The 24,672-nt window shown below is 28.2% G+C and overlaps 1 protein-coding gene across 1 annotated transcript; it reads left to right on the forward strand.

Moving 5' to 3' along the window:
- LOC142323691 (uncharacterized) lies at positions 1 to 20,509 on the forward strand. The gene is made up of 3 exons (XM_075363795.1): positions 1 to 424; positions 5,805 to 6,001; positions 18,330 to 20,509. The coding sequence occupies exons 1-3, from the start codon at positions 211 to 213 to the stop codon at positions 20,064 to 20,066; spliced, it is 2,148 nt and encodes a 715-aa protein (XP_075219910.1). The 5' UTR covers positions 1 to 210; the 3' UTR covers positions 20,067 to 20,509.
- The last annotated feature ends 4,163 nt before the right edge of the window (positions 20,510 to 24,672 follow it).

The following is a 24,672-nucleotide window of genomic DNA, read 5'->3' on the forward strand; positions in this document are numbered from 1 at the left end:
TTTATTACAATAATTTAGAAACATTATGTTTAAACCCTGCGTTTATTGCAACGGTTTACTTACAATTATGGAAATCTGTCATGTTAAGAATCGTCTTGTTTGTGTACGTATTAGTTTGCTTAGCTGCCATTAACTTTCAATTTTTAGTTTACAAAAGTACAATTTGTATCACAAATCTACTAATTTTTTTATTTGTATCTCTTTTCTACCATGGATTGTAAACCGATGAAAACTTCTTTTAAGCCGTTGTCAGAGAAACAGTTTTCAAATGCGAGAAACCAACCCTTACAAAATAATGAAAAGCCAGCTAATGATGGACAAATACCAACTAGAAGACTTAGCCGTTTAGGCACTTATAGAACTAGTCTTGCAATGAATTATCAGAAACCGTCAATTAATAATGGACTTGTTTCCCAAAGGAAAGGTAAGTATTGTTTTTTTTTATTTGTAATCAAATTTAAAAAAAATAATGTTTCCTATGTAAAGTAGTTTTATTCACTATTAAATTCCTTTCTTACTATGCCAGTCTCTTGATTGTAACATATCCTTAATATTATCGGTTTCGTATATTACAATCTGCTTTTCTACACTATTTATCTGCCACATTACCCCCTAGAACTTGATTTATTAACCCTGAATGAATTAATATATCACCCACCAATTACAAAATCCTGCCTTTTGTCTTTGTACTGTTAGTTTGCCCTCAAAAGTGTTTTTAGTTCCTTTGTTTTTCTGCAGCTTATATTTCTTTGATCTCATCCATTATTGTAACATGATTTATCAAAAAATTAACAATTCTTTCTACTATTTCAGTTCATTTTTAATACATGTTCTATGTAGTTTGGTTTCAACAGGTATATTAGTGAAGGATAGATTAGCAGTATTATTTGTATTAGAAATTTTCAGTATTTATTAATATTAACATTTATAGTTTTTTACCTTATTATCTTGTTTTTTTAATAAAGATTGTATGCGCATGAGTTTTGTGCAGTAGAGGAGATTATAAAGCATAATTAAATATTTTTATTGAGAGAAAATAAATCTTAATATTATAATTAAATAAACAGTTTTTTTATTTTTAGTTGTTCTGGTTTTATAGTATAAGATTACTGTAATGTTAGTCATGTATGAATGATAAACATTTTTGTAACTGATCATCATTTATTGTAGGTAAGAAAAATTGAATGGCAAAAGTTCCTTTATAGGTCAAATGGATTCAGTATTGATTACTTTTAGATGAATGAAAAAAACAAAATTTTTTATCAAAGGATTCAGTGGAGAAAAAAAAATTATGATTGTAGCAATTATGGCATTAGAGCATTATTGATCCTGTAGTCAAGCTTGTTTATGTCTTAATAGTTAATGGCATTCTGCAGAATAATATTTCATACATTATTTGTAATGATTTTTTGCAAGTTCATTTATGGTTGTGCTTCTGAAGATCATGCTAGCTGTTTGAAATAAGCCTTTTGATGAAATAAAACTTCATGATCACAATCCTGTGTCTATCTGAGCTTTGTTTAGTGATACTATTGATATTGTACTATGTTAGGTTTATTTTTACATAACAAAGGAAACATGGACACACTAAATTGCTTTTTTACTATATGTAAATTTACTCTTATAATTTTGTGTGTTCAAAGGAAATGAACAATTTTAATAAATCAAAGGTCTTGTTTTTTTATACAACCACCACTTCCATTGTGACTTAAATCTTCACTGAAGGAAACTGAAAGCTGATACACAATGAATAAGCAGGATTAGCATGATCTGTATTTTTAAAAATTAACAAAAATATATTATTTAAAAATTTATTAAATATTAAGAAAAGCATAAATGTATGAAAATTATTAATAGTGAGCAAGAATTTAAATTGATTACTTACGAGAAAACCTATTAATTAGAAACTATACTAATTATTCTGTTAGCCAAAAAATTGTTCTGCAGAATTTGAAAAAATAAATCTTGCCCCTTGTACGTAATGAGCTAGAAGCTCGTAGGGACAGTTATTTCACAATGATGGATATAGCACTTAGTAGAACATAAAATTTAATTACATTACTAACAAAACTTTAACTAATATAAGAAGTGTAGTCATTCAGTTGAAAAATTTGAGCTAGAAGTGGTGGTTGTGTATTAGAATATTAGACTGTCTATTTGTTGAAATTTAAATTAGAGCAGTGTATAATCATTGGTTGTAAATAACCGATGTTTAAATTGTTTATTTAAGATCAGTAAGACACAACAAATAAAACGCTTTAAAAAATTTATAAAAAGTAAAAATAATACTTTATCTTTAGAAGCTGCTTCTAAATTAAAAACAGCTGCCAAAAATTAGTATCTCAAGCCTAATGTTCGAAGGTGTGGACTTAAAATATTGACATTAAGAAACTCAAATTATTTTATATTTAAAATATGGATATATATCGATATATATATTGAAAATATGGAAGTATGAATATGCTGCTTGTATGGAGAAACATGAAATGTGAAGCTCAGATGTTGTCTTAAATAATTTTTTGAAAAAGAATGCAGAGGAACAATACAAAGAAACTGCATGAGTAAAATTGGTACTTACGTATTAACGCCACTGCAGGTACAGTTGCTGTTTTGGTTATGTTGACTTTGTACGTATATGTTGACTTCGTGTATTGACAAATCGTACGTATATCAAAATAACCTAACTAAATATAACCTACGCTCGCTAATCTCTTATAATTAACATTAAATATGCATAATATATACAACTTATTAATAATATAATCTTAATGTTATAGCACCGAAATCCAATTAATGTTAATCTACTGAAATCCGATTAACTACTTTGTTTTTAAATAAAGCTGTAGCTGCGGTGGCGTTAATACGTAAGAGGTTAGCGAGCGAAGGTTATATTTAGTTAGGTTATTTTGATGTACGTATGATTTGTCAGTACACGAAGTCAACATAACCCAAACAGCAATTGTAGCTGTGGTGGCGTTAATACGTAAGTACTGTTAAGACTTGAAATGTGGGAATATGAAATTTAAAACTAATTTAGTTTAAGAATAAGTTTCTAGATTAATAAGTTTCACAAATTTTACAGTTTTCACAAATTTAGGCTTTTCATTTGTAAAAATACATTAAATACAATACATACATTAAATGGCATCATGTTACATAGAATTGTCTATAAATTACTAGGTGAGATGACAATAAAAAATTGAAAATTATCTTCAGATTATCTAAGTTGTAATATAATATTTCATTTAAAAAATCCACTTAAGATAAAGAATATAACAAAAGCACTACAGAAATTTCCTGTAAAAAAAATTGATCATCTGATCGGTACATTCTGAAAAGAGTAAGGTCAGAACATATAACAAAAAACATTCATATGAACTGGCAACACCACCATACCCCTCCTTAAAGATCATTATTTTAGAATAAATTCCAGTTTTTTGAAATGTAAATGTTACTTAATTATCATAAAACCAAAGACCACCCCTCCAAACAATTTAAGGAGTTTTAACTTGATTTGTACATGGCATAACATGTTAAAGAAAAATACTTTCTGCATATTTCCTTTTTAAATTTCACAAACATTTTTGCAGTGCGCATTTAATCAGGTGAAAAATATATTATAAAATTATTAACATTATTTATTATAAAATGTTAAAACTTTGGAGAGATACTTTCAATCAATGAGCAGTTTAAAAACCAATTAACTGTTGAACACCACTGCCATTGCCATTTGGTGGTTATGAAGTTAACTGAATTATTTAAATACATTTTATTTTCTGGATCCATTCATCATCAAATTAAAAGAGGTGAGCCTTCCGCTAAAATGTTACATGGTTTGTTTCATTGCACATGATTTTGTTAAATGTTTCTGCCAATTGTAACTAAATAACGTTAATGAATTTAGTGTACTAACAGCAATGAAAAGCTTCAAAATCCTGAACATTTTTAGGTGTTTCTTGAGTTGTGATTTTTTAACACAGCTCTAACCCCATTATTCTCCTTTTTTCCAATGTTTCCCAAAACACAAATATAATTTTAGATAAATATGTATAAACAATAATTAAATAATAAAAATGTTACAATACCAAAAAACTCAAAATGAAAAATAATGACCAAAAAATTAAGAACTGTATAATTTTTTGTGTACTATAAACAGTATGTTGTTTACATTAACGTATACTTAATTATTTTTATAACATCTCAAAAAACTTTATAATCTCAAAACTACTAAACAGTATGTTGTAAACATGGTTTATAATAAAAATACAATTTATTATACAGTTTTTAACTAAATTTTCCCCTGCTAGATGGTAATTATATGTAAGAAGCACTTCATTCATAATGAAAATGTGAGCACATACAGCAAACAAAACCAACACACCTTGCGTCTTGATGCAAACTATTATTTTTTATTGCATGTATTTTTTGAAGAGTTTGGGTTATTGATTTTTTATTATATGTTTTTAGAAATTATATATCTTTCTCATTTTGAAAATGTATTTTTTCTATGTGATCTGCATAATAGATTTTTTCCCCTTTTCTATATGCTTGTATGTGTTCTTAAAAACTATTTTTAAATGTCCTGTTAATCATACATCTAAAATTTATCACAATTATTGGAGTAAGTATTATTTTATATATACCCTCTTTTTTTTCTATTAGCCTTCCGGAATCATATTATATATAAATATTTTTTATTTTATAAATATCCTGCATAACTTTTATGAAAGTTATATAGGTTTTATAAAGTCATATTTTAATTATTTTAATGTAGTGATTTTTTAATGTGAGGTTTTTAATCGAATCTCTTGATTATTTTCTTATTATAGCCATTATTAATAGCTAACATACAGTATTTTATTTTACAGGATTTTTCTATAATTTAAAATTTTATAACAAGGTGCATTTATGTAATTGGCTAAGTTTAAAGTTAAAGAATTATCTTTATAAGTCCTGAAAATGCTAAAGAAGAGGGATTATTTATATATTTTTATTACAAATTAATTTTTTTCATTTGGAAGAATATTATATAAATGATCTATATTTGTTATGGTAGATTTTATATAATTTTTTATCTACTAGTATTATGATTTAATCCTACTTTTAAAATATAATCATTTTTATTTAACGGTATGTTGGTTAAATTTTAGGTTTACCAAAATCTTGTTTTATGCTTGTTTGTTTTTGCTTTATATTATCCATTTATAAGTTACAGAATTTCTTATTGATGCTATTTAATATCCATAATATTTTAGTAGTTAACTTAGAATGTAATTTGTATTCGTCAAAAAATTATCTCATAAATTATTTATAAATATAAAATTTTTCTAAATTTTATATTTAAATTAATTATTTTTTCATTCTTTAGAAAGGGAAAAAAGCAGTAGTGTTTTTCTTTAATAGTTTATAATAATTCTTCTGCTGTGTAACATTGCAAAAATTGTTTACAGTACATTATTTTAAATATTCTGAAGAAGCTTAATGTAGAACTGTGACTTATCTTAGGTTTTGTGTAATTTTCAACTTACAATATATTTAATAGTACATTAAAGAACTTTTCAGCTATAAAAACTTTATTTTTAGTTCCTTTTGTTGTTTTTAATGAAGAGTTAACAGGTTTCAAACTGTATAATTAATCAAATTCTATGATACGTTATAATTTTTATAGTAGTAACTGCTTGAGTGTTTCATTCAACAAAACAAAAACAAAAACAAAAAAATGAACAAGACATAATTATTATTAAATAATAACAGAGATGAATTTTATAATAATTATATGATATAAACAGATTATTTTTTTGCAGTTTTGTCGGAGAAGAAAATAGCTGTTTTGAATCATATTCCTTCTCCTAATAATTATGGTCCAAAAAAGCGTTTATTTATTCAGTCGCCTGTTTCAAGACGTTTAAATATGGATAGATCCAGTATTATGCAACCTTCAAATGAAAATACCCCTATTCATGATGCAAACTCCAATGTGGCTGCATCTGTAGAAAAACACGTAAGTTATTTCTCTCCTTTTATAATGTCCAAAGATTTTCACTTAAATGATATACTTCTTGAACCAATGCAACACATTACAGGTATACATTTAGGTATTAAAGGTGATGTTAAACAATTCTGGAAGTTTGTTAATAGTAAACGCAATTTTAAAACTGATCCAATATATTTAATATATTTATATTAAATGGAAATGAGTACGTTCACATACAATATTTTTAAAAGATTTGTAAATTCTTTTAAATCTAATTATGTTAGCTTAAGAAAATTGTACTATGAGAAGATAAATTTAACCAGAATGACTTCCATTTTGCCTGGTTTTGGATAAATTCTATATTCTTAATCAAGTAGTAATTAACAAAGAATTGTTTTCTTCTAATTCCTGTGGTGAAAACATTTTATCATTCCTGTTACACATTTTATTAGAAAATTGTGATAACTAATGACTTAGGATTTTCTGTTTGTGTGCTAATAGTTTTGGAGATAGCTTATCTAAAGTTTGACCAAATATTTAAATTCTCTAGAATTGGTTTTGTGATATTTTTCCTTTCTTGTTATCCTGCTGTTTCAGGCCATAAAAATATGTGTGAAACCTTTTAACTATAATATATTGTGAAAACAAATTATACAAAATAGAGCTTTATGCAACCAGTATAAGTGGAAATATTAAGTGAGATACAGGAGATCAAACAGGATTATAAAAGAAATTGCATAAATATTAAATTATATAATATTTCATATATTAAATAACAAAATAAAATAAATATATATGTGTGTTTCAATTAGTACAAATTGTAGGACAGTTGATATTTGATTATGTATCTAATTTGATTAGAATTAATTTTGAAATTCATAAAAATAAATTACAAGAATCTCAACATATTAAAATTGGTAATTTGATTAAAACAAGAAATAATAATAAGAATCATAATAATAAAAATTTTAATTTTAATTTAAATAAATTTAATTTGCAAGGTATCAGATAGATTATCATGGTTAAGCAAACATTTAGAAATCAACTCATAGACTGTAAAACTTACCCTGGGGCAGTCATTGAGAGCGACCATAATTTAGTGATAAATCAGCAGAAGCGAAATTAGGCAGAACAAAGAGAACTGGTAGAAAACCTTGGATTTCAGACTATATATTGCAGCTGATGAATGAACGTAGAAAATATAAGAATGATGCTACTGATAAAGAAAGTAAAAGGAACTATCGACAATTAAGAAATACTACAGGAAGTGCAAACTAGTGAAAGAAGAATGGATTAAAAAAAAGTGTTCTGAAGTGGAAAGAGAAATGAATATTGGTAAAATAGACAGAGCATACAGGAAAGTTAAGGAAAATTTTGTGGTACATAAATTAAAATCTAATAATGTGTTAACAAAGATGGTATACCGATTTATAGTACGAAAGGTAAGTTGATAGGTGGGTGGAATATATTGAAGAGTTATACGGAGGAAATGAATTAGAAAATGGTGTTAGAGGAAGAAGAGGATGAAAGAGGAGAAATAATACTGAGATCTGAATTTCAGAGAGCATTAAAAGATTTGAATGGCAGAAAGGCTCCTGGAATAGATGGAATACCTGCAGAATTACTGCACAGTGCAGGTGAGGAAGCGATTAATAGATTATACAAACTGGGTTGTAATATTTACGAAAAAGGAGAAGTTCCATCAGAATTCAGAAAGAGTGTTATAGTCATGATACCAAAGAAAGCAAGAGCAGATAATTGTAAAGAATACAGAACAGTTAGCTTAACTAGTCATGCATAAAAAATCTTTAACTAGAATTTTGTATAGAAAAATTAAGAGGAGAGTGGAAGAAGTGTTAGAAGACCAATTTGGTTTCAGGAAAAGTATAGGGAGGGAAGCAATTTTAGTGCTCAGATTAATAGTAGAATTAAGATTAAAGAAAAACAAACCAACATGCTTGTCATTTATAGACCTAGAAAAGGCATTTGATAATGTAGACTGGAATAAAAATGTTGAAAATTTTTTAAATTAGGGTTCAAGGATAGAGAACCAAACAGCAACAGTAATAATTGGAGAGCATAAGAAAGAAGCCGTAATAAAAAAGGGATTCTGACAAGGATGCTCCCTATCCCCGTTACTTTTTAATCTTTACATAGAACTAGTAGTTAATGATGTTAAAGAACAATTTAGATCTGGAATAACAGTACAAGGTGAAAAGGTTAAGGTGCTACGATTTGCTGATGATGTAGTAATTCTAGCTGAGAGTAAAAAATATTTAGAAGAAACAATGAATGGCATGGATGAAGTCCTACGCAAGAACTACGATATGAAAATAAACAAAAACAAAATGAAAGTAATGAAATGTAGTAGAAATAATGAAGATGGACCACTGAATGTAAAAATAGGGAAAGAAAAGATTATGGAGGTAGAAGAATTTTGTTATGTGGGAAGTAGAATTAATAAAGATGGACAAAGCAGGAGCAATATGAAATTAAATTCTGAATAGCACAGGTGAAACAGCCTGCAGTCAGAGATATAATTTGTTTACATCAAAAATTAATTTCATCAGGAAAAGATTTCTGAAAGTATATGTTTGGAGCGTAGATTAATATGGAAGTGAAACTTGGACAATCGGAGTACCTGAGAAGAAAAGATTAGAAGGTTTTGAAATGTGGTGCTACAGGAAAATGTTAAAAATCAGATGGGTGGATAGTGACAAATGAAGAGGTTTTGTGGCAAATTGATGAAGAAAGAAGCATTTGGAAAAATATAATTAAGAGACATACTTATAAGGCATCCTGGAATTAACTTTAATGTTGGAAGGGACAGGTGGAAGGAAAAAATTGTGCAGGCAGGTAACATTTGGAATATGTAAAATAAATTGTTAGGGATGTAGGATGTAGGGATATACTAAAATGAAACGACTAGCACTAGATAGGGAATCTTGGAGAGCTGCATCAAAGCAGTCAAATGGTTGAAGACAAAAAAAAGTTTTTTTAAAATTTGGATTATGGTAGGTTACAAGGGAATATTATGGTGAATAGTGGGGATGATATTTCATGTTTCATTGATGTACAGGAAAATTCGAAATCATATACTGTACTAATAATGATGATAAATTTGGCAAATGTTAACCTTGATGATAAACAATTTATTGTTAATAATTTTTAATTTAATCTAAATGATAATAACAAGAATAATACCATCAAAAATGTCTTAGTTGATTCTGAAATAAATATTAATAAAATAATAAATCCTAATGATAAAGAACTATGTAATATTATTAGTAGCAAAATTCATAAAATTAAAGGTAAAAATTTGGTCCACAAATCACTTTTTAATAATAAATAATTCACCATTGAAAGAATAAGTTAAATGAAAATAATTGTATTATATTAAAATCTTATAAAACTAATATACCTGTTATGTATGTTGAGAAATATAATAATTTGATGCAACAATAAATAATAGAAAATAATTTTAGAGAAAAAACAACCCTTCTAATACATTTTTAAAAATAACAAAGTTTAATAGCAAAATACCAAAATATTTTTTATCGTAACAATAATTTAACACACTAATAATTTAATCACACTAGATTACCCTTTTGAACCAGTTACTCAAAGATTAACAGGACTTCCTAAAATACATAAACCTGGCATTCCTTTGTGACTTTTGATTGCTTTTACATCTGCTCCATCTTATATTATTTCCAAAGTAATAGATAAAATTATTAGGATAAAAATGAATTTAAAATTGGATATGATTTTGTTAATAAATTAAGAAACTTAACAATTGGAGATAATACTAGGATGGTAAGTTTTGATATAAGTAACATGTATCCTAGCATACCTATTGACAATAAAAAATAAATTAATAAACAATCATAAAGACCCTAAATTTATTGATAACATCTTCACTATTATAGGAATATGTCAACAAAATTAATTTAAATTTAATGACAAATGTTATACACAGGAAAATACCTCGCTGATGGGATTCCTTTTTCAGCTATAAAGTCCGAAATTTACTTTAAAGATTTTGAAAATAAAATAGTTTATGGCATTAATCATACACATGGTCTTATTATGGACTCATATTGTTTTTGTGGTTTACAATCCGATTATATGTAATGGAACACCTTACAATTTTAAATACGCTCGATTCATATTATAAAGATTTAAAATTTACATTTGAAGTAGATATAAATAGAACAATAAATTATCTAGATGTTAGTATTGAAATTAATAAAAATAATCAAATTATCATCTCAGTATGTAGGAAATCAAACTGCCAATAAAACTACAATCCGTACAAAATCAAATCATCCTTGGTTTCACAAAATTAATACATTTACAAACATGATTAATAGAGCTATCAATTTCACACAAAATAATAAAAACACAGAAATGAATAATATAAAACATATTGCAATTCATATGGATATAGTGAATTATTGATAGTATATATAAAAAACAAAAGTCAAAAATTAACAGTACATTAACACAAGCATTTCTGATACATTAACACATTTTATTTCTGATATTGACACTAATTTAGAAATATTGGAAATTAAGAAAGGAGATATAAAAAATAATAATAAAAATCTAGCTGTTTTGGCAAAATACTTGAGGATGAGACACTTATGAGAGCTAAATTAAAGTAATTTAGCTTTTTATATTTAAGTAATATAAAAATTTTTTACTTCCTTTAATAATAAATTTTAAAATTAAATTTTTTATATATTTTAATTTATTTATTAAGACTATGTGAAAATAGGAGGAGAAAAGATTATGGAGGTAGAAGAATTTTGTTATTTGGGAAGTAGAATTACTAAAGATGGACGAAGCAGGAGCGATATAAAATGCTGAATAGCACAAGCGAAACGAGCCTTCAGTCAGAAATATAATTTGTTTACATCAAAAATTAATTTAAATGTCAGGAAAAGATTTTTTAAAGTATATGTTTGGAGTGTCGCTTTATATGGAAGTGAAACTTGGACAATCGGAGTATCTGAGAACAGATTAAAAGCTTTTGAAATGTGGTGCTATAGGAGAATGTTAAAAATCAAATGGGTGGATAAAGAGAAAAATGAAGAGGTGTTGTGGCAAATAGATGAAGAAAGAAGCATTTGGAAAAATATAGTTAAAGAAGAGGAGACAGACTTATTTGGCCACATACTAAGGCATCCTGGAATAGTTGCTTTAATATTGGAAGGGCAGGTAGAAGGAAAAAATTGTGTAGGCAGGCCACGTTTGGAATATGTAAAACAAATTGTTAGGGATGTAGGATGTACGGGGTGTACTGAAATGAAATGACTAGCACTAGATAGGGAATCTTGGAGAGCTGCATCAAACCAGTCAAATGACTTAAGACAAAAAAAAATTAATTTATTCTACTTTAATTTTTAATTTTGAGTTTAATATGTAATTTAAAACTAAACTGCAAAAAAGAAAAATTTAACTGAAGATATGGGTTGCCATAAAAGCACTATTCTAGAGGTTGTATGATAAAAATGTGTCATTTTATTTTATTCAATTCTGTATTTGGGTGGATCAAGTTGAATCTATTTTATATATTACATATATATATAAAAATGAATATTTGTTTGTACTGATGAAACTTTGGTGAGTTGTGTGCACACCTGTGAAAGTTTCCAAATTATTTTGAACTTGCTAGGTGGCGCTGGGGTCAAGATATTCTGAAAAATTGTATTTATGGTCTGATTTGGCTCATATTCAGAATATATATTAGTTACGTGTAAAGAATTTTTGCAAAAGCTGTACCTGCTAGGTGGTGTTGATGCCTAGATATTTTTGAAAGAAATATACAAACAGACTTTCTTCTATATATATAAAAGGCAATGTTCGTATATGTGTCTGCTACTGGACTCATTTATTTGTGGTGGGGAAAAGGAGAAAGGGAAAAATAAAAACGGGAAATAGGGAAAACTGGAAAAAGGGAAAGGGAAATAGGGAACTGGAGTAAAGGGGAAGAGGGAGTAGGGATTTGTAATAACAGCTGTTTAAAACTTAAAATAAACAATAAAGATGTTTCCAATTTTTTACCAATTAAGTTAATTAATTTATAAACCAATAAACAATTTATCGGTTTATATTAACAATTTATTTTAACATTATAGTTAACTAAAACATTAATTAAAATAAATGTAGTATTGAAATCTCTTTATATTTAATTTATATTTTACTAACAAAGTAAAGTAGAATTAATTGTTATGCTGTCACTTACATGATGAATCATTCTCTAATTTAATAATACATTGTATTATCTAATAAACATTCATTTCTTGATTAACGCATTTTCAATATTTTTAACAAAGTTACAATGTGGTGTTCCCACTTAAAAGTGTCCATGGTTGCAAATCAAATCTTAGAAATCTCTCATGGATTCCAACATATTAACATTATGACTGTCAGCTTGCTGTTTAATTTCCGACCATATTTCTTGAATAGGATTTAATTGTGAATGATAACATGGCAAATTCAATACTGAATTTATTTTTTTAAATAGGTCATAAAACTGGTTTCAAAATTATGAATATGGAATATTTTGATTAATCAACTCTCTTGCATTCAGCCTTTCTCGAATTTGAATTTGGAGAGGAGTCTTCTTTTATACTACATGGTGTTTAAGGGGCATTGTCAAGAACAACTACTGTCTTTGAGACCTATCTTTCGAAATTTGAGAAATCCATATCATCATGGTAATCCCCATATTTATGGCCCAATTTAAAAAAAAATCTGATGTAGACAACACATGCCTTCCTTGTACACCTTTTAAATTACATTCACACATTTTTTTAAAATGGAAATTATAAACTTTCATTTCATTAATAACTTCTGATATTTTTTCATATTTTGTTTTCAGTCAGGTTAATAATTATTAATCAATATATTTTATTAAAAAAAAAAGTTAAGAAAAAGGATTCTGATTCGAACCGATGTGCCTTCCCAAATATCCAAATATTTCATTAATTAGAATTTTATTTGGCTATAACTCTGGGACCAATGAAAATAAGTACCGTTTATGATATATTGTTGAAAAGCTCTCGATGAGGGCTTATTACTTAAGAAAAAGTCCAAAATCCAAATTTTTTGGATCTTGTCCAAAGTGCACAACTAGATTACCTGTAGGATGTTGAAATTTTGGATTCAGGACTGTTGTAACATGCAGACATCATGCCGAAACTAGTCAAAATGGATTCAGGGATGGTCAAAATGGATATTTCTGTTGAAATCTGAAAACTGAAATATTAATCCTTTCAAAATTGAAGGATTCAAAATTGAGGGATACATGGTATCCCTCATTAATTCCATCTGACCATCCTTTACCTGTAGAATGTAGGAAGTTTTGTCAACATAAACTGCATTTCGACTATTATGTTTGTAAATAATTCTACTAATTTTAATCATTATAAATAATAAAAGTTACTACTTTTATTATTTGTAATTGTCTTCGTCTATTTGAAACCCAAATTCTTCACGAATGTAAAAAGATGACTTTTTAAACTACACTTTAACTTTGTAAACAATTGATAAAGCTGTTGTTACAGTTTCTGTGATACTCGCATGCATCTCATTTATCATTTTTATTGAATTCAATCTTGATCAAATTTATCAACCATCAATTTAGTTTGACTTTTTTTTGTATTAATTTTTGGGGTTTGGAATTTTGAATTGCCAATTGTTTGAGATTCGCTTAGAATTCTCCAAACAGGGTTCATTAATACCAGTTGTAGACAGTTGACTGATATTGCCACTTCTTCATTTAACTTAAAGAAATTGTAAACATTATAGATTACCTTACCTATTTTATCTTGTTTACCCGAAAATTATTTTTTGTCTGCCTAATCTGTTTTAAACTGTGACATTTTTATAAAATTATCAATCGCTTGTGAATTAAGCTTCAGATTTCAAAACACAAGTTATGTGACTTCAGGGAATTACAGCTGTTGTAAACAATTGAATAAGAAAAAATAAAACAGGAGATTTTTAATACTTAAATTTCCCTGCATTGAAAAAGCTATCATGCTATTTTGTGCTTACTGTACAATCAGTTTCAGCTCTAGTGGATTATTCTTTGTTCAAAGTAGGAATAAATAGCATGATTACAGTACACATTTCTTACAAACTAACATAAGTCATTTGTCAGGTGCCACTACTCATGTTGCAGAATGTTACCTAAGGTTAGTCACATTACATGGTTCCTACAGGGAGGAAAAGTCAGAAAAAATTTCAGAGAATTGTATTTTTTATTACCGAATTAAGACTGTTATTAAAGTATTTTTTAAATAATGCCAAAATATATTTGATATACTTTCCCGGCATCAGGAAATGGCAACCCCATTGCCTAGCACATTGCACCTATGTGTATCAAGTAGTTATTAACATGTCCTGTTCTTACCTACATTCCCTAATTATTCTTTTGTCTTTTATGCAAGTAATATTCCAAATTGCAGTTAATTTTAACAAAAAGTTACCATTGAAAAATTTAAAGGTTAACTGTTTTCTTGGATATCTCTCAAACCACCATGATTTTTTTTTTGTATTTTAGGTAATTTATTGCTTTTAAATGGCATCTAGAAAGACTGTGTAATGATCAGTGGTTAGATATAAAATTACACCCATAATTCAGTCGATTGAGAAGAGGTAGAGATGTGTGTATCATGCTTTTTGTGATGTGTGTAAAAAAAATTTTGGACTGGGCAGTATGGCCCGAAAGGCAGTGTCTATACACAGTAAAGGAATGCAGCATAAAATAATTAAGATAAGGAATTCTCAGCCTTCACCGAAAATCATCTTCATCTCCCACTGGTACTTCAACTCAGTAGACTAAAACTTTAATCAACAGTTGTGAGAACGGTGGTTGTGAGATACATCTGTATGTTTTTTTTGCCAGATCTTCTGGTCAGATTAGTAGTATTCAGCAGCAAATACGCTAAATGACAGCAGTTGCTTCTTTTTGTTATAAGATGTTTCCAAGGTGGAGATTATGTGGGTTCTCATGTTGTGCAAAATAAGTTATCGTTAAGTTCATGTGAAGACATTGGTGAAACTTTTAAAATTGTTTCCTAATGGTTATATAGCCTCAAAATTCCAGCTTGGAGCTACTAATTGCTCTTATGTCATTAATTATGGCCTTGTACTATACTTTGATGGCATTCTGGAAATAGGTTAGAATAATAATGACAAAATAATTTTCAAATAAATGTTAATATCATTTGTTTTCTATACAAAATAAGGTGTTGGTTCTAATTTTTTATCTGTATCACTTAATCAAAGTGATTTTTGTTTTCCTTTAAGTTGTGATCTTATATATTTTCTTTGTTAAATTGCAATTCACGTTTCTTAGAATTTTTATGCAAGCCAAGTTATTTAATATTGTGTTTTGCTTACTTTGCAAAATAATGTAGGCTAGTTTTTGTGAAAAAATTTTAGCAATCTTAGGTGTGAGCCAATTATTTCTAAAAATTGCTTTAGTTAGTTCATTTTTGGTTAGTTTTTATTTCTTATGTGTTATAGTTACCATGATTTTCATCTTCCGGCAAAAACTTTATTAAATTTTTTTTTTGTACTTTGCAGTGTAATTTACTGGTACAGTTTATCACAAAAAATAGCCTAATTTTAAATGTACATAGTAAAATAATCATTAAGAAATAAACTTTAAAAATTAATGTAATAAAAAATGGCGTGAGTTGGGTAGCTATGGGGATGGTGGAGGCTGCAAAAAATGATTTATTTTGCAAAGTAAATGGCAATAGCATAACATTATAAGAATCGGTAAATTTTTACTAAATTTGTCAGGAAAAACTAATCTTTAAATTTGGTGAGAACCCTGCATCAGTGTCATCTTTGTAAAAACCTTTTCAATCCTATAAATACTCATTCTATTTTCTTTTTTCACTAGTGCTGGCCATCAACTAGAGAACGTTCTAAAATGTGTCGGAGCAGTATAAAATTGTTACTTTTCTATCACTGTCCGATGACAAATGAGTGATCCGGTACATCATTAAAGTAGTATGTACTCTTAAATATGTGCCAAAACCAAATGGTTGTAGGTGAAATGAGATACCAGTAGTGAATGGTATTGCCTTTTGGGCTGAGCTTACTAAGGAAAGAGAGAAATGAAGTGGATTCCTGTCACTGAGTTAAATAGTACTGTTACAACATGTCAGGCCCACCAAAATGAACCGGGTTGGTCTAGTGGTTAACGCGTCTTCCCAAATCAGCTGATTTGGAAGTCGAGAGTTACATCGTTCAAGTCCTAGTAAAGCCAGTTATTTTTACACGGATTTGAATACTAGATCGTGGATACCGGTGTTCTTTGGTGGTTGGGTTTCAATTAACCACACATCTCAGGAATGGTCGAACTGAGAATGAACAAGACTACACTTCATTTACACTCATACATATCATTCTCATTCATCCTCTGAAGAATTATCTGAACGGTAGTTACCGGAGGCTAAACAGGAAAAAGAAAGAAAGAAAGGCCCACCAAAATGAAAACAATATTCATACCTACAAGTATATACCTCTCATTCTACCACATGGACCAGCTGTTATATAAAAATTACTTTGAGAAAGTAACTAAAAAATTGAGTGTAAAGCTGCACATTGGTTTTCCTCAGTAGAAAACAGTGCATTGTATGTACTGTCTATTTAATAGAGGAAATATTCATTTCAATATTCAGTATTGATTTAAATTAATATACGAATGTGGAAGCACAGAGAAAACCCCCAAATTTGCTTCTGGGGTAGAAGATTTTAGAAGATCGTAGATAATTTTCAGTACAAATATGTAGTATACAATAATAATTACTACTAGTAATTATTATTACTATTAGCAATAATTATTATTATTACTAGTAATAATAATTACTAAGGAAGTAATAATAATTACTAATTTCTATTAGTAATTTAAGACAATTAACAACAAATTGTTAGAATTAAATTGTAAACTAATTTATTGTTTACATTAAAGGACAACATAAAAATTATGAATTCACCTATTTAATTTGACAAGAAACAATAGGATATGATGATGAGATTTAATTAATTACTCCCAAGGGTGCACTGCGCTGGAAAGTTGTTCTAGTACTGCTTTTTGGGAGAAATAAAATTGTTTAAACTTAAAAATATAAAAATATATATATTATGATATATAATTTCTGTATGAAATGATGACAAAATAAGTTGTTTGCTTCTTAGCAATGTAAACATCAAAATAAAATCTCCTGTGGCTGTGGACTATATTCTTGCAGTTTGCCATAATACAAAAACAAACTTTCTGGTACTGAAAAGAGTGCATCCCTGATAACCCTTATAAAAAAATTCACCTCATTTTTATTCATCATTGCATAAACTTAGGCTATTATAATAATCTGATTAAGAGGCAATTGATAGTGGAAAAGCATATTACATCATGCTATGAGAAATATAAATATAGATTGCTTTATTAACTGACAATATATAAATTTAATACTATGATAATGTATATGAAATTGATAATTTTGTTATTGAAAATGCTTCTAAAAATGAAGAAAAGATCTTTAAAAAACCTTTCTTCTGAATTGAGGTCGCAAATTAAATAATTCCCTGAGTTTCCCAATAGAGAAACCTGGTGATCAATTGTTATTTGTTTATTATTCTTTTTAAAATACAAGAATCCCAAATACTTAGTTTAGGATACATTCTAAATTGCAAATTGTGTTACAAATGTACGTGCTCCGAAGCATACTCGAGAATACTATAAAGTTTTATGTAATAAAATAAAATACATGCTCATTTAATGATTAAGCTGATATGTTTGTTGATTTTGTTAATTAAATTCTCAATTTGTGTCCCAAACCTCAATCTGTATCAAAATAATTCCTAGATCTCTTATATTATCACTGCTGATTTTTATATTATAGAAATTTATATGATTTACCATCAAAGAATATATTGAAAGCAATTCTCTGCTTCATCAACGCATAGTTAGCTTGTTAATTGTGTTTAGGAATACCTGATTCAACCTGAGGCATAAAAAAATACAACTACAGGTTATTTGTTCATGTAGAGAAAAATGAATGCAGGTACAGAAAAAAGCAAATATTTATTGTAATTACAATGAGCCATTTATAAAATTGGAATGTACCTTTACTGGTTATCCTAAAGTCAGCCTAGTTCCACGGCTATCTGATTGTTTTTTTAAAACCATTTAAAGTTTCATTTTCAGAAATTAATATGGACCCTATACATTTATTGTATTTTTCTGGTTCTGTTTCTAAATTAAACTTCCTAAGTGCATTTCTTAATATATTTTTATGTAAAAGTATATTATTATTTTTTTCAGGATCCTGATGTGACAGGTGTTGATTTTATACCAGACTCTACAAGATTAGCAAATTTGGAACATGAACAAAAATTACATGCCAAAAAGTTGCATAATCTTCGTTCATGTTCCAAATCTCAGTTTCTTTTTAAAGAATTTAATTCACCAAATTATGAAAATAAGACAAATTCACATAAACCTTTATCCTTAAAAGAATTTATAAGCAGGCTTGATAAACAAACTGCTGTATTAAATTCACCTACACCACCTCAGCACAGGTATTGGAAAAGAAATGATATTAAGACACCAAAACGACCAACGTTTTTATCAACATTCTTATCACATCAATTGGAAACTCCTAACACAGAAAAGGATAAACCAGTTAATAGGAATAATTTTCATGATTCAAAACCAAACAATGAAGTTGTTATTAATGATGTGAAAGAAGATATTAATAATATATGTAAAAATTTAGAAAATAATTTAACTGTTCAAGATACTGAAAAAATTATGTGTAGTAGTAATGTTATTTATGAAGAAAATAAAACACTTGAAGTTAAAAATAGTGTTCATAATAATGATGTTAGAAAAATTACTTGTTCAGTCAATCCTGAAATTATCTCAAATAACGGAGAAAGTGAAAAATCTAATTCTACTTTTTTAAAAAATCAGCCAGAATTTCCTGAATGCAGTCTTAGTAATTCAATAGAAGCTGCAAATGTAAAGAATAATGAAACATATATTATTGATAATAAAAGTCCTGAACTAAATACTGAATCAGAATATATTAATGATAATAATAAAACGATTGTTGATGGTATTACACATGGTATGGTTTCACCGAAGGGTAGATCCCCTAGTTTTATCTTAAATGAAACTGTTAAGGTAATATGTGAACGTGAAGATGATACAACTGAAACATTTTTACAAAATGAAACTTTATGTTTGAATGAAACATTGAATAAAAATGACAGAGAAAGTAATAATAATAATAATAGTAATGAAGAAATAAAAAATACCACTGAAATAAAAAAGATAAAACAGAAATTAAGCTTGATCATTGAAGAAACCTCAATGACTAATATAGCTTCTTCATCACTTCATAATAATAATAATAATAATAATAAGTTAAATGATACTTCTCGTTATGATGATACTATGCAAATAACATGTGATCTAAATATTGAACCTACTAAAATGATAGTACTTAGTACAGACAACTATGTTACTGTTAATAAACTAAAATTATTCAAATTAATTAAAAATCATGAAAAATTAATTAAAAATTATGAAAAATTAACTAAAGAAAATGAAATATTATTAAAAAAGAATAATAATTTAAATGATAGTTTATGTAACATTTTAAAATTAGAGAAAACACCTGAACATATCAAATTTAAGGATACTTTTATTGATAATTCACATAAGTTAATTAATGAATTAAAAGGTAAAATAGATTTTAGTAATTGCAATGATAGTGATAACGAGGACAAAGAAAGTGAATCAGATTGTACATTAATAAATGCTTGTGAAAAAGTTACAGATTCATCAACAATTTTAAACTGTACATTAAAAACACCTGATAGAAGAATGTTATCAAAATCTGTATTTAATCAACTGAAAACTGATTATTCATGTTTAAAAACTCCTAAAGCTTCTGCTGTTAAAAAAAATTCATGTAGTAGCAGAAAAATTTTAACACCACATTCAATGTCACTTTGTGTTCAAGAGCAAGTAGATCAGTTGTTTGATGATTGAATATTTTTATGCACTAGTACTAAAATAAGAGTTTAGTTTATTTGAATTATTCTGAAAACATTTTTATTGAAAGCATATTCAGTTGTCATATTTTTCCATCTTTACTTCCTTTTGTTTAGTAAAATTATTTTAATAAGGAAAAATATTTCTATTGATTATAATTAATTTATTGTTTAAATCATGAAGTAAAATTTATAATGTAGTGTTAAGTTGCATAATACTGTTGGAAGTTCACAATTATCATTCATTTTTGAAGGTAATGTGAAAATGTTATAATTATTTGATTGGTATAATAAGGTTATATATGTGAGTTTTTTGTAGTTTATAAATTTGTAATGTTTTGGAATACATATTATCTAATTGTTCCTGCTTTAAAACAGATTGCTTTTGAATACGACCAAATTTTGATTTATTTATCTTGTAAATAAAGTTTTTAAATATTATTTTAGAATATTTTTTTAATCACTAATTTCAAGTTGTATTATCAATAAAAACTTTCTTATCCAAGCTAATCAGGCTGGGACTCAAGCCTCCAAGTATTGAAAACCTTGTAATCCAGGTATTGAAAACCTTGTATGGTAGACTTTAACATAGAACCATATAAAAACAGAAAATGCTCTCAGAATTAACGGATTTAACATAAGTTAAATCACATTTACAGAAATAATACAATATTGTAATTACGATAAAAATGGAATTTAAAGATTTATGAAAAATTACATAGCAAAGTTAAAAATATTCATTTAATAATTTTAATTCTGAATCAGATGATTATGATCACTATAAAATTCAATAAGTATTAGAATATGAAAAAACATTTTCAATAGAATTGCATAAAGATGCAACAGATAAAGATTTAGAGGATAGGGACAAATATGATAACATTTTTGATAAACTTAAAACATAAAACACTAGAAAATCTTTTCAAAATTTCAAACACAAAACCTATACAAATTGAGCCCTTTCACGATGATGTGAGCTTGGCATAAATTTTTTGATCTTTTTAATAGTTTAGTGCATAACCGCAAAAAATTTTCCCATGAACGATTTTACTACCTTACAAATTTCTTATGGAGTAATGCTTTGGATGTAATAAAAAATTTATCAGTAACATCTGAAAATTATGACTGCCATAAACTTAAGGCTTGTTATGACAACAAACCTACTAGTTGCAGCTAACATGGTGTGGAAATTAATCTTAAACCATTGATCAAATCTTAAGTTCATTGATCAAATTAATTCAAATATTAATGCATTGAAGAATCTAAATATTGATTATTTAGAATTTATTATAATATAGTTAATTACTCAAAAACTTAATAACTGGGAATAAACATTGGAAAATAATGGATTTCCAAGGTTAAACAACTCATTTCTTTCTTAGAATAAGCGTAAACTACTTGAATCCACAAACATGATTCAATGTAATGAAAAGGTACAACTGTCTAATGTAGGTTTTAGCGGCAAAAAATATGATTATTCAAAACTTAGTTCTAGTAAAAATGTATTTTATGTAAATAATTCTAATCATTTTATGTGCGCATTATGTAAAACTAGCAACCATCCTTTGTATTAATGTGATAAATTTTTTAAGTTATGTTAATGAAAGGAAAAATTTTGTATTTCAGAAAAAATTACGTCTTAATTGTTAAAGCAATCATAAATGTAAAAAATGCTGCAAGAGTCAGCAGTTAAATCTTCTAGCTGAATCAAGCTCCTTCAGACTTAAAGTACAATAGTTCATATTGTACTTTAAAATCAGAACCTAACAAGTCAGTTTTACTTGCAACGGCAATAGTTAACGTTAAAAGATAAAAAAGGTAATTTCATCTAAGCCAGGGTCTAAGATTGTTTTAATGCTGATCACACGTATTAGTAATGTTGTTACTAAATCTAACCTAAGTGTAGATTTAAATATTAATTGTGGGTATGAAAACTTTAATTTTAATTTGAAATGTCATATACTGCCATCTATTACAGGTCTACTATTACCTAATGATTTTGTAAACGTAACTGACTGGGAAATTCCTTGTCAACTTTTTCTTGCCAATCCTAATTTTAATATTACTGGGCAAATACGTTCTTCTCGGTGCTCAGTATTATCTTTCGTTGCTTAAGCCTATTCAGTTAACTCAATTTTAATCATTCCATACTTCAGGAAACCCGTTTAGGTTTCATAGTCTTGGGTCAAATCCCTATCAAGCCTAGTAAACAGAAAAATAATTCAGATTCAATATCGCTTTTTGTCAGCAATGAACAACAAGTTTCTTCTTAATTAGTCCTTTTGGAGATCTGAAGAGATCGAAGATCATTTACTAACCAAGGAGGAATCTTTCTGCAAAAAACATTTCGTTGAAAATACCTTTTGTGATGACAGGCAGATTTGTTGTATCTCTTCCTTGTAAGGAAAATTGTACTTTAGGAGATTAGTTTGCAAATGTCAAACATCATTTCAATTTGTTGCATTGTAGATTGCAGTAAAGAAGATCACATGCAACCTGTAGATTCATTTCAGTCCAAGGTTCCATCTGAAACCTTTTATTTGCCTCATCACGCAGTATTTCGTGAATCTTCCACCACTACTGAAACAAGAGTAGTATTTGATGGTAGTGCAAAAATTTGAAATGGCCAATCACTAAATTCAATTCTTGCTACCGGTCCAGTAGTACAAGATTTATTTTAACTCACAGCTACATGCTATCAGGAGATACTCCAAAGATGTATTGACAAATTTGCATCAACCCTCGGGATTTTCTATTGCAAAGAATCCCCTGGTACGATAACTCAAGTCATTCCATACAACTTGAAGGTGCTAAACCATAAGTAATTTTTAAGCTTATATGTTTTCTAGCTACAAGATTTTTTATCGAAATTTCTGATCAAAATGAAGCCTTCTTTCCTCAACAAAGATTTTTATGTCGATCATTTGCTCACTGGTTGTGACAGTATCAATCAGCTAAAAGAATTATACAATGATATTTCATTGTATACAGATTTTCACTGCATAAATGTTATTCAAATGTGCCTGGTATGTTCGATGAATCTGATTCATTCATCAAATTAGACAAATATGAAAATATCAAGACACTTGGATTGTCTTGGGATTCTCAAGATGATGATTTCATGTATCAATTCAAACCAAAGGATAATACAACTTGAAGGTGCTAAACCATAAGTAATTTTTAAGCTTATATGTTTTTAAAACATAAAACAGAAAGTTTAGTTTCACTAAACTTTCTGTTTTATCAATTATTTCTTCACTGTTTGATCCTTTGGGTTTACTTGCTCCTACAATCGTTCCATTTCAGGTGTTCATCCAAGTTATAGTGCGCTAACCTTCAATGGGATGAAGATTATTAGTAGTTAGTCAAAATCAATAGTTTCATTAAGAGTTATCAATTGCTTCATGCGATGCACGATTGTAAGATTACAATTCTGCGTAAGTTAACATTAAGCTATTAATGGTTTTCAATAAACAATATTAAGATTTTTGAGCAATTCCGCACATTTATTATCCACCCAACTGATGAATCACTCTTGGATTTACAGTCCACTAAATGAATGCAAGTAGCAGTACATATGGTGGTCTTTTCATCAGATCTGTTGCTGCTAGTAATGAACACATTGAAACCCACTTGCTGTGTTCAAAGTCTATAGAGTTGCGCCTGTCAAACAAATATCTGTTCCAAGGCTTGAGTTGAATGCTGCTCTAATTTTATTTAATAAGGTTAAGTATATTTTAAGTACTTACTGGTTGTCATCACTTCCTAATCGATGGAAGGTATTCGTCACAAATAGTTTACAAAATTCAAGAGTTAACTAAGGAATTCTTATGGAAGCACTTTTGTTCTGCGTGGAACCACGCAGACATCCTGTCATGTGGTTGCATGCCAGATTCATTAACCTCATCACAACATTGGTGGAATGGCCCGTCGTTTCTGAAACGAGGACGCCTGGCCATCCAATTTGCCCCTATCAATTCGCTCAAGGAAGAGAAGTCCAGCAAAACTAATGTGTTTTCAGCTACTCTTCAAACTATAGAAACCTGAACTTTCAAAACCATTTTCTTCATTTGTACGAACATTAAACATATTTTCATATTGTCTTCGTTCATACTGTCTTTGCTTTATTTATAATTTAAAAAATAAAAATAATCGTATATTTTCAGATCTTTCTCCGGAAGAATTCAATTCCACGCTGGAAATTCTTGTTAGTCAAACACAAGAACTGGTTTTCAACATCCCCCTTCATTTCAACACACTCCATTGTTGCACAAGCTTCCTGATGATTCATAAAAAAAGGTTTTTGGTTGAGCTGCGAGCCAGGAATGCACAGCTTCTTTCGCTGTTTCATCAGAGGTAAATCGATGACCCCTTAATGCCTCTTTGAGTGGACCAAACAACTAGTAGTCAGAAGAGGCAAGATCAGAACTATACGTAAGATGAGCCAGTACTTCAGAGTTGAGTTTCTGGAGCGTTTCAGCAGTATGTGGATGGGCATTGTCTTGCAACAACACCACCTTTTGACAGCTGTCCTCGGCGTTTGCTTCGAATTGCAGGCTTCAGCTTGGCAGTAAGCATCTCACTGTATATTGTCGTGTCCCTTT

The sequence above is a fragment of the Lycorma delicatula genome, chromosome 4, assembly GCF_047948215.1.
Source record: "Lycorma delicatula isolate Av1 chromosome 4, ASM4794821v1, whole genome shotgun sequence".
Taxonomy (NCBI): domain Eukaryota; kingdom Metazoa; phylum Arthropoda; class Insecta; order Hemiptera; family Fulgoridae; genus Lycorma; species Lycorma delicatula.